Genomic DNA, 12,412 nt, shown 5'->3' with positions numbered 1-12,412 from the left:
GGTGGCAGCTTCTACTCGGCTCTAGCTGGTGAAACTGAAAATCTGATTTTTTTCACCAGAATTTGCCAGTTTGTAAATACTGCCTTAGGGCTTAGCGGGGCGGGGGGGGGGGGGGGGCACAGAAAGGAAAACACTGTATACAGACAACACAAAATAGTCTGCAGGCAGGTCTAGCCCTCAGGCTGTTCGCAGCTTCTGCTCTAAAACTTCAGTCAGTCATTTGCCACTAGTTTCAAACTTCTAAATTTAAATATTTTGGGGTCTAAAATTTAGGCAGCCTGCAAGCAGATACAGGTTCCTTACTACTCGTTATTTCTCATAGATAGGAAGTATTCTAGCTCTAGACACACTATCATCAAGGGGATTGTGCACACAGATAACGTTTTTTGCTTGGCTATCATTTTCCTAGCGGATATTTCAGGCGGGTAGGTTTGCCCAAGTTGACTGAGCTCTAGCTCATGGAATCTAATTTAACTTTGCAATCAAAGAGCTACTGTAATTAAAAAAACATTTTTAGAAAATTGAGTAAAGCTGTTAGGTAGTTGAGATAGAAATGAGCACTGGGCAGGGGGAGAGGAAGGGAAAAGGAACAACCCAGAACACAAGGAACCTGAGCTGTCAATTAACCAGAGCGCAGGGAACCTGAGCTGTCAATCAATCAATCAATCAATCAATCACAAACCCAGGATATAAAAACAGAAAAAAAGAAGGAACGGTGCCATTTTCCCTCTCTTGGACTGGCCTGCTCCCAATTCTCAGGAGTGTACTATCTTCCACTATTTTTTTTTTTACTTCACCAATAAAAATCTTGTTTATATCACACTTGATGTCTCTCGTCAAACTTTTTTTTTCAAGTGACTAAGAACCGAGGTAATTCTTATTTTCCTTTTCCCGGTAACAAAGCTAGGTAAGGCTGTATCAGAATCTTACTTTCCCCAGGAGCTTGAAAATGCTGGGGGCACAAGAAAAGAAAAGAAAGGGCTGTAAAGGAAGAGCGTAATCTTGGAGGCCCCACTCCCTGATTTATTCCCTGAAGTTCCTCTCACGTCATGCTCAGGACAAGCAGACCCATCAATTCAGCTGATCCTTCTGCCTAGGGACCCACATGGAGACTCTGGAACCACTGGGGAGGGGACCCTTTTCTGACTCCTTGTGGCCTGTTATGAGCTCATCTGGAACAGTTTTCACTTCCAGGCTCTAGAAAAAACCTTGAGAATCAAAGAGACTCAAGCCCCACTGTATACTTCTTGAGTCAACCTGCTACGGTGGAGCCTGGAAATTTTTATCTGTAACCATTTGTCTTTTTAACAGGCTTCCCCCAGGTGAGTCAGCCTTGCCTCCGGGTTTCAGAGTGAAAGCAAAAATTCCTTTTGATCTACAGTACTGGGATTATAACCAAGAAAGCTTACAACCATCTCTGTGCATCACATGGCATGAACCACTGGCACACACTGCTCCTTCTGCTTCAGATGCTGGTGCTGTTTAACTCTTAACACACCTATCACAGTCTCAGTGTTCATGTGCCTCTCAAATTCATGCTGAGATCCTAACTCCCCACGGTGATGATAAGAAGAGGTGAGGGCCTTTGGGAGATACTTAAGTCATGAGGGTAGAGCCCTGATGAATGGGATTAATGCCTTACAAGAGAAGTTCCAGAGAAGTTCCTAGCCCCTTCCACCATGTGAGGACACAGCAAGAAGGTGCCAGCTGGGAACCAGGAAGAGCGCCCTCACGAGAACATGGCCATGCTGGTGCCTTGATCCTGGACTTCCAGCCTCCAGAACTGTGAGAAGTAAGATGTGTTTATAAGCCACCCAGTCTGTGGTATTTTGCACAGCAGCCCGAACGGACTGACAGTCCCTCACTTCTGTCACTTTGACCCACATTCAGGTCTCACTCAATACTTCTTCCCTAAGTGCCTATGTTCTAAACCACAATCCCTTTTATCAATCTTATAATAGTTTGTAGGTTCCTTTATAGAACCTGCCAAAGTTCTTACACACTGATCTAAGTGGTTACTTAATACTGTCAGTTTCTAACTAGATAGTTAAGGTCCAAAAGGACTGGAATCATCTGGGTTTTGCCCACCATTGTGACCCCAGCCCCAGCAAGAGGCCTGGCAGATAGTAGATGCTCTAGGTATTTTAGTTAAAAGTTGCTGAACTACTAGGAATAGACTTACCATATGACCCAGTAATCCCACTCCTGGGCACATCCAGAAGGAACCCTACTTCAAAAAGACACCTGCACCCCAATGTTCATAGCAGCACTATTTACAATAGCCAAGATATGGAAATAGCCTAAATGTCCATCAAGAGATGACTAGTTAAAGAAGAGGTGGTATATTTATACAATGGAATACTATTCAGCCATAAAAACCAACAACATAACGTCATTTGCAGCAACTTGGATGTCCCTGGAGAATGTCATTCTAAGTGAAGTAAGCAAGAAAGAGAATGAAAAATGCCATGAGATCGCGCATATGTGGGATCAAAAAAAAAAAAAAGAAGAAGAAAAACACAAAACAGAAACAGACTCATAGACAGAATCCAAACTTGTGGTTGCCAAGGGGGAGGGTGGTGGGAAGGGATAGACCGAGAATTCAAAATTTGTAGATACTGACAGGTATATGTAGAACAGATAAACAAGACTATACTGTATAGCACAGGGAAATATATACAAGATTGTGTGGTAGCTCACAGTGAAAAAAAATGTGACAATGAATATACCTATGTTCATATATAACTGAAAAATTGTGCTCTACACTGGAATTTGACACAACATTGTAAAATGACTATAACTCAAAAAATGTTTAGAAAAAAGTTGTTGAACTGATGATGCATATAGGAGAGCTTTACTGTATTTTAAGTGATGATCAGCAGTATATACGCCATCAACACATCAAAAGTGAACCTCCTGAAGGGACAGACCATTTCATAACAGGGAAGTTCCTCTTTTCAGGGTTTAAAATAACAAAGCTGAACTATGAAAGCAGGAAAAGACTGCACACATGAATGCAAAGTGAATCACTATCACAGTTTTCCACTGCGGATTACTTCTGTTAGGTTGGCAATTTACTGAAAACGGAAGACCCAGTTTAAGAGTTGCCATGAGTCAAAGTAGTCCAACAACGAATTCACAGCTACAGGTGACACTTCAGTCTTGGAAATTAGGTGGAAGGATCTGGTTAACAGAAGATGTTCCCAAATGATGTCACGAGAGGCCACAAGGAAAAGAGCAACTGCTCTGCAGAGATCAGAAGCTATCAGGACTCAAAGCACGACTTCCTCTGGAGGGGAATGGAGTGCGAACATATAAGGAGGTAGAAGCAGTAGCAAATTTAAATTGACGGTAAATTCTGCTAAGTTCCAGTGACCTACTCTGGTAAATTAAGATAACTGTACTATTTACATGTACACTTCAAACCTTAAGTGAAAAAAAAAAGCATATATATAATTTCCCCTAATCTATAAGCAGATTCTCAAATTTCCAAGACGATTTTCAATTTCTGCTTCTGAAGACCCAGCAGGTCCTTATTTCTCCCCACCCACTGCCCTGGCCGCAGGTAACACTGAGCCAGGGAGGGCCTTATCAGGCTCGCCTGCCTAGTCCCCAAGCTTTAAATACCCACTATATGCAAACATAGCCCAAATTTATTATTCCCAGTGCAAAGATGTGATTTCTTTTGTGTTAGGATTTCTACCCATCGTGTGTGAAACTTACAGGACTTAAGCAGTGTTAAGTCATTCAAAATGGAGTCCCAGAGGCCAATGTGAACTTCTGCGTTAGTTGTTTTGAAAAGTCCACGGCAGGGCTGCAAGTGTTTTCGAGTAAAACCAATACACCTACTGACAGACTCCTTACAATGAGCCCACTGGGCCACACGACTTTAAGGATCTTCACTGGAGGACCTGACTTCACCTGCTGAGAGGTGTGGATCCACATTCCATGTGGATGCTACCAGAGGCTCTGTCGGCGGAGAGGACGACTTTCGACTCACACTTGTCCCATGGCCGGACTGGAGACCACTGCTCGTGCCGAGCACCTCCTTCTTGGACTTCTCCCTGGAGTGGTTCGTTACTTCCTATCCTATCTTCCTGACTTTGACTGATCTGCGTTGTGTGCTAACTGAATGCTGGCTCCATTTCATGTATCTCCAATCTCCTGATTCTCACCCAGCCTTACCACTGGGCCCCACACAAACATCCAGTCCTAACATTTTCTCTGAGCTGGTCTGCTGCTGACGACTGCCAACTTGTCATGTTTACCTGGAAATATAATGCCATCTCAAACTTAATATACAATCTATTCAGAGCTCTTGGATGTCCCTCCAAACCTGTTCTGCCCAGGTCAACTCCATCTCAGTAACAGGTATCATCCCACCATCTACACCTTTCAAGTAAAAAAAACAAAAATCTAAGGGCCTTTCTTGATGTCTCATTTTCTCTGGTGCCTGCGACCCACTCCCATCTCCAGTCAATCACAAAGCCCTGTCAGTCCCTTCCCAGTGTATCTGGAATCTGTCCACTTCTCACTACGTCCACTGCTAGTATCCTACTCTGAGCCATCACCATTTCCCACCACCTAACTGGCCTCCCTACTTCTGCCACCCTTGACCCTCCATGCCATTTTCCACCCATGAGCCTGAACGGTCCTTTTCAGAAGAGAAAGTACATATATCACTCCCCTACTCAAGATCCTCCAACGGTCTCCATTCAAACTTAACAAGCAGAAGTAGAAAAACCACAGAACTGAGGGTTCTAGCTCTGGCTCTGCCACCAACTAAACTGTAGCAAAATTAAGTGAGTTCACCCTTCTCTGCCTTATTTGAAAAATCATCGGGCTGCAGATTGAGCTTTAAAATTCTAACATTCTAGGTGGGGAGGGTATAGCTGAATGGTAGAGCGCATGCTTAGCATGCACAAGGGTTCAATCCCTAGTACCTCCATTAAAATAAATGATTAAAAACCTACTTACCCCGTCCCAGTCAAAAAAAAATTAAAATTCTTAACATTCTAAATCCAGTATACAATTTAACATGCCCGCCTCAGCTTATTCCATTTCCCCCTTTCAGTAAAATGCCTATTTCTTAAGTCCTGCACTTAAGCACATCCACTCCAGCCCAGGGTCCACAATCGGGAACACTCACACAGAGATGCCAGTTTACCTCTCATTTTCATATGTTAACTTCAGGCAGAAAAGAGGGCTAGAAATGAAGCGCAGCCTTCCACGTGGGCAGGTCTGCCTCTGCTGTGGTAACTCTACAGCTGGAAGGCATCCATGTGAGACGGCGGAGTCCTGGCTATACCCTCAGAGGGGTCATTCCAAGCTGCCTTACATCTTCCAGGTGACACAAAACTAAAACCAAATGCCTAGAGACAAACCCAGTGCAGATTTTGTGCTCTAGCCTCTACGTAGTCAGAATACTGCCCTTCGGATAAGTTTTTCTAAGATTAAGTTTTAACGGTGAGAATGACTTCTCCCAGAAAGGAATACCATTTTTTAGGAGAACCAAGTGAAATACACAAACCAACCACTTCTTATGAAGTGAGAGGACAGAAAGTAGCAAGGAACCCACACAACATGGCTTAAGAACGAAGGAGCGCCGGACAGACAAGATGACTTTCCCATTCGGGGTCATTTTCTAAAATACTGTTTGATGGAAGCATGGAGTAGGGGGAGCAATGAAACAAACCACAAAACCCTCACACTCAGAAAGCCAGGAAAGGAAACCTCCTCTGACTTGCCCTAGGACAAATTAAGCAAATAAAGGAAAACCACTTAGCTACCCCAACCCTCCTTCTCAGAGCTCAACCAACAGCCAACTTCCCCTTCTGCCCTGGCGTTCTCTGTCCTCCCGCCCCAGTGCCACAAACAGCCATGACATCGCTAATGTGCTGCTTCATATACATATGCTCTGTGGCTAATTCCCTGCTTTTTCTGTCTCCCACCTCTACGTTTTCCTCTGATTCCCTAAAATATTAAAATTTGAGATTTTAAAAATCCAATCTACGTATTTTATAAACCATTACAAAACAGCCATTTTAGTGAACAGGAATGTGTCTATGTGTATGACTGAAACATTATGCTATACTCCAGAAAGTGACACAAAATTGTAAACTGACTGTACTTCAATTAAAAAACAAACCAAAAAAACATTTTATTGGGTCTCTGAACAGAAAATTAATAGTAAGCCTGTGAAATGTGAGTTCTCACTAAAAAGAACTAGACCAAATCTAAAATCCAGCCAGCGCCAATATCCGTGCTTCCCAGATTCACTACCTCTTCATTACAAGTTCTTAGCTGAGAGCCCTCCATCTGCCTGACCCCCGGGGTTTCATCCTCCCAAGGGCTTCAAGGCAGTTGGCACCTCAGCTGATCAGAGGCCAGAGGGAGCCATTGTGTTAAAATGAATGCTGACTGCAAGCACAGGCTGAAGACGAAAAGTTCACATCTACTCAGTTGTTGATAGCAGATCAAGAAAAGCCAAGAAAACTCCATTCTCTCATCACCAAACTTACTGAGGATTTTGTTTGTTTCAAATGTCCACTGATATGCAAGGGCCATCTAATATAGTCCTGTGTTTGAAAAATATATTAAATCTAAGGAGCTTTAAAATGTCGGAGAAGTCTCAACTCATCTTTTTTCCATCAAGAAAACAAAAGTTTAACTGGGATCCTCTTGCCTAAAAGGTCTACTGGTAAACCTATTGGTGGAATTTACATGGGTCCACTGTGTTAAGGCTGACATTTGGAACTTCCTCTCTGCACCTAATAGCAGACAGCTAACTGTTTCATGACCTCCACACTAGACTGTCATCTCCCTGGGGCAGGGGCGAGGGCTTTTTGGCACCTCATCCTGTATTTATGCATATGGTTGGACATTTGGTAGACAATGCAAATATTTGCTAATTTGTCTCTAAATTATTTTAAAGCAAATTTGAGTTGCTTAGTTTTCTTTTTAAAGAAAGAATGTTAAAATGTCCCCTTAACCTTTTTTTTTTAAACTAGGAAAGCAGAACAGACCTTAGTTGATAAATCAAGCAAAGAAAATTCCACTAAGTTCTTTACCGTCTGAATCACAAGGTAGGCTAACTAACTATAGGTGGAGGGAGGACCTCACTTTATTCTTCTCCATCTTCATTCTGTTCCCTATCCCTACTGCCTATCACAGCACAAAATGTTCAATAAACGGCTCACCGCAGTGAATCTGCGTAACATACGGGGTTAAAGAGTTCTGGCGTCTTGGTCATTTCTACCATCCGCTTTACTCCCCCCAACTAATTTTTCCTCAGCCTCCAAACCTTTTCTTTTCCAAACCTCCAAACATTCTGAGGACATCTGGAGATACTCCAGCTCAGGAGCTGACTGCGGACAGAACGTTAACCTCTTCTAAACCAAAAGCTGACACCACAAAGGAATAGATTTTCCTCCTTCAAGGTAAGGGTTCTTTCTGGCTAAAAGATCTTGGAGACTTCTTTTTTTCCATTCTTACGCAATTTTACTTCTAGCACTATGTAAAACTGGTATCTGGGCACAGCATTTGAGCAATGGATATGCAAATTAGAATGTTTATCCAAAAGATGTAACTAAACCATAGACTTTACCTCAACAGATTAGGGCTAAAATAAATTCACTTCAAACATTTTACTTCGCACTATTAATCTGAATTTGAATAACTTGTGCTAAGTTAAAATTTCAGTGATAGGATGTGTGCCCTGGTTCACTTCACTCAAACACCGTTTGTCAAAAGGAGCAGAAAAAGGAGTTTTCCCTTTGTTTAAAAAGACAAAGTACTTTGGTTATTCGAAAAAGCCATAGCTGAGGAACATTCTGTATAATTTGTGACTCACTCTCAAATGAGAAGTCACCACACCCCTAACTCTTCTTTGGTAGGTGGTAAATAATAAAATGTATTAGGACAGAAATTTAGTTTCAAAGTTTCTTACAATTTATAGGGAACAAATCTTTAAAAATTAATACTTGGTCTTCGACATTCTGAGCTTGTCTTCACTTTTTTATGGTTTGGATCTGAGGGAAAACCAACTGGGGCTGAGGAAGCATTAACCACCCCCCTCCAGACCTGTCTTCTTTACAGTCTTTAAAGCCAGTGTTCCCCAAAACCAAAAAAAGTCAGACAGTTCCAAGCCTTCCAGAAACTGTCTCATGACAGAAATGTCTTCTGTGCTGATTGGGTTGTGGGTCGTACAGGTGTGTACATTTTTCAAAACACAGCAAACTGTTCCCATCCCACTATTTCACTGTATGTCAATCATGGCTCAATAAAAAAGATTTTTTAAAACTTTCTACATGTCACATTTCAGGACCTGTCATCAGTAATCCACCTCAGACCTGAGTTTTTTGTGGGTCAACGAGATCCCAAAGCCAGAAAGGAATCTCCCTAAACAAAGGTCACTGACACCCCTGCCCCCAGTTCTCTGGAAACTTCCACCTCAAATCTTTCCTCACCCTGGAATTGACCCCGACGTGAAAGATTCCACTCACCTCGACGGACTGAGAAGGCATTTTCAGCTTAGTGAGCTTGGCTTTGGCAGGCACTTTTAAGTCTGTCTTTTCAAAGGTCTGCGGCCGGTAGTCCTCTGGCAGTGGTTTCAGTTCAGGAGACTCACTAGGAGCCTGATCTTGACCATCCATGGGCCGGACATAAGCCGTGGGCTTCTGCTGCATTGCAACGCTTTTTGAGGGGAGTGGGGGTGGGGGGAAGGTCTGAGAAGGCGGCTGGGGAGGGGCTACCCCAAGGCTGGCAACCGCCACTGAACTGTCTTGTGGGGTCTCTTTATCATGGCCCTTTCCCACCGGGTCCTTGGGAGATTTGGCCGGGCAGTAGCCTTTATTGTTACTGCTACTGCTGTGAACTTTGCTGCTTCCTTGTGTCCTGGGAAGAGTCTGCTGGTTGGAATGTACAGGTGACAAGGGGGGCACTGGGGAAGGCAGAGAGGAGAACAAAGGAGAAAGCGCCCTCTCTGGAGCGGAGTCTGTCATGGAAGCACAGTGGTCTCCGTCAGCCCTGCGGTCACCTTTTTTGGGATGACCAGAGCCGTACCCCTCCTGACCAAGGCGCTCCTGAGTCAGGTGCTGGCCATCCTGTGGGCCGTAGCTTTTGACGTGGAGACTCGGCATTGGTTCCATTCTTGGCTGCGCCATCTTTGGGTTGTGGCTAATGTTACCAACAGGAAGTGGTCCGGAGGCAGGAGTGTTAACAGGCTGGTGGTGGACACTAGAGTGGAAGGAGTGGGATGGAATGCTGCTCCCCTTCTCAGGAAATAAAGGATATCTCGGCTTTGCCAACCTATTTTCGGAAGCATCCAAGCGCTGAGGGTGGGACTTGGAACTAAGGAACTCCTTCACTTCTTCGTAGTTTCCCAACATGTTCTGTAATCGACTGGATAGCTCATCACCTTTATCTGTCTGCAAAAAGACAGCAGAGTTAGATACTAAGGGTGGAAAGGGGGAGGAAAACCACCGTTTAATAAGCCATGTTAAGTGATGTCATTAAAAAAGAAACACCTTGATTTAATGTGAAACACAGAATTTAACGTGCAGTTTTAACTCAATTCCCCTGTTCAAAAGCCTGTCATGGACAAATACTACCAAACACAGGAGACTAACATTACAAAAGAAAACCACAAACTTTGGTAATTTTGACTAGCAAGGTTCAGAGAATTTTCATATTGTTTTCAACAATTTCTAGGATAAATTATTCTATTTTCACAGTTGTGACCCTTGTTCAAATTCATTTTCATCCCAAAGTCAAATATGGTGATAAAATCAGACTCTCACGCATACAAGAAATACCTTGTAGGGCTCTCCAAAGAGCGGGACCTTTTCAGAAAATGTCTCTTTCTCTTGATGAGCTTCCTGGTTGCGTCTTTCCTTCTCTTTAATTCGAAGCAGGTTTCTGTCTTCATTGTACAAGCTGCTTCAGATGCCACAAAAGAACAAAAACAAAGTTTATCAGTATCCGGGCTTTGCTGTGCATATGCGCATGTGTGAGGGAGGCAAGGACAGCTCAAGCAGCAACAAGGAAGCTGAAGAAAGCGTAAATCCCTCAACCCATTCCCAGATTAAATTAAGGCCTCAGTCAACTGGCCATGACCCTCCAGCCTTGGGTCTTGGCTCTAGAAACCAAAATTTTCACTCTGGGCTACTGCCTTCATGACTCAGGACTGACTCCAAACGGGACAGTCTTTTATAGGTAGTGGTGGAACCAAGACAAGATTTATAATATTTTTACTTCCAGCTTGCAAAACACAGGGTAGAGGTAGAAGCTTTTCATCTGAAGGAGTCAGCAGGATGTGAACTGTGAAAAAGCTGTTTTCCTGGATCAGTACTGTACATTTTAGAAGATTAAAATCAAAAGGCTTATTTCATAATTAAAAGATTACCAGGCACCCAAAACAGCATTTACTTTATTTTCTGCCCACTCCACTGGGAGTGTCTTGGCATGTAAACCTGAAAAGATAATTTGTATTTCTCATTTCAGGTGTCAAGGATGGGAAAATCCAATTTTAGATACCAGCTTTATCTACTGAGAAACCTATAATCTACTCAAACAATATAAAAATGTATCCTAAATCATCAGCCCTGGCACCAAAGGAGTTAAAAATCCATCTACTGTCAAACAAATCACAAAGATGGAAACCCAAGAGCCCAGTTTTAGATATAAACTAAAAGTGGGCCTGCCTGAGGTCAGCAACTTGGGCCACGGCCTCCCAACCCCAACATGTGACATGCAAGAATAAGGAAAATAAGAAACATAAGTCAACTTTTGTCCTCATAGACTTGCTTTAGGGTATCTACTGAATCCCTCCCCCCAACGTCACCACAACGTTATTTGAATAAATAAGAAAACATTCAACTGCCTTTCCAAGAATGTGTACCTTCAGAGAGTCCAGCCTTGATGTCGGACACCCTCCTTCACTCCTTTCCTGGCCTCTCTCCTCTCTCAGGACTTCTCTGATTTCCTCTGACAAAAGCCTGCCTGCTGGTCTCCTGTCCCTCACCCCCAAGTCTTGTCCCTATAATTTAGCATTCTTATGGAAGGAAATCTGATCTAGGGCTCTGGTTTTCAGGTTACTATACCCATACTCTAAAATAACAAGCGTTCGATGGCTCTTTATTGCTGCAGAATAAACTCTAAATCCGTGCTTTGGCATTAAAATTCCCCCATAATCTAGTGCAGATCTACCCTAGAAATTACCTGTCTCCCCACAGACCTACTACATGCCTTCTAACAGTCATGTCCATGCCCCGAACATCTGTGAAGGGCAGCCTCTTGCTCCAATCCCCCAACCGTAGAACCCTTTTACTGAAAGATAACCAATTCTTCCAGGACCAGTTGACCTACAAAGTTCAATGCTTCTGCAAACCACCTCTATATTCCAGGCACACCAGGTGACTCCCTGCTCCCTGGTGATATCCTGGACTTGGATACTTTCATTCTAGTCCCACAAATTTCCTCTGCCTCTCTCAACCACATACCTCTATCCCCACTTTTCAACTACCAGCACATCTCGGGTGATTCCAACTGCACCCACTTCCTCAAAGCTACCAAGTATGTGCTGATTTAACATACTGATTGGTTCTCTCGCCTTCTCCCCTTTCCTCTTGAATGTGAACCCCATCATAATAGAACCTCTCATATTTTTATCCTGGTGCTAATGCATGGTATTTTGAATAGACTCTAAACATTTAAGTTTTTTAATTAAAAAAACAGCCACTATCTTACAGTCTATCTTTATGAATTTACATGTAACTTTTTTAAAAACTTAACTCCAGAATGCACATGCAAAAACAGTTTTTAAACTGTTAAAATCTGTAATCATCTAAAAAATGATTGTCTGCTATTTCCATAACCTTTCAATCTACAGGTTGAGGGCGGGGGTAGTTAACCCACTTGGCTGAATTCACTGGGAAGTAGTAAAGAATAATCTGCTTAGACTGTTGTATCAAAAACTTTCCCTAGACGATGGATGTCTTGGTATCAGATTTCAAGAGAACTACAAAGTGAACACTTAAATTAGTCGACATACTGGCTCTTCTATGGAGTCTTCTTTAATAACAGAGTCTGAATTGCACACGTCTCGGACATTAGACTTACTTCTGGTTGACAGCAGCACAGTGGTGACCACTCAAGAATTCCTTTCTATTGTTTTATGATTTTGGTAGTTCTTGTTGGCTCAAAAAAAAAAAAAAAGCCACGTAGCATTAACATCCAACCATGAGAGCCAAGTAAGAGGGTTGAGCAAGAAGTAACTTTTTTCCTTCAACCGCCACTTTGCTTGCAGGAGGGGTAGGTCATACAACTGTCTTCTAAGCAACTTGAACTCTCAAGCTTCTCTTCCCCAGAGCTACCTGGTACAGGCAACCCGCGCAGAAGGGGAAGCAGCTTT

General features: G+C 43.0%; 1 protein-coding gene across 5 annotated transcripts in view; it reads right to left on the bottom strand.

The window, feature by feature from the left end:
- Positions 1–12,412, bottom strand: part of AFF1 (ALF transcription elongation factor 1) — a 173,195-nt gene that overhangs the window by 76,571 nt on the left and 84,212 nt on the right. For 3 of the 5 annotated variants that reach the window (XM_072943023.1, XM_072943004.1, XM_072943028.1), the window contains 2 exons: positions 9,816–9,939; positions 8,505–9,428 (listed from right to left, as the gene is read on the bottom strand). In XM_072943023.1, coding sequence (XP_072799124.1) covers positions 8,505–9,428; positions 9,816–9,939 — 1,048 coding nt within the window. The remainder of the gene's footprint in view (positions 1–8,504; positions 9,429–9,815; positions 9,940–12,412) is intronic. The other 2 variants (XM_072943014.1, XM_072943034.1) reach the window with 1 other exon arrangement.

Source organism: Vicugna pacos, chromosome 2, assembly GCF_048564905.1.
Source record: "Vicugna pacos chromosome 2, VicPac4, whole genome shotgun sequence".
In the NCBI taxonomy this organism is placed as follows: Eukaryota; Metazoa; Chordata; class Mammalia; order Artiodactyla; family Camelidae; genus Vicugna; species Vicugna pacos.
This window is presented reverse-complemented; position numbering and strand designations above follow the sequence as displayed.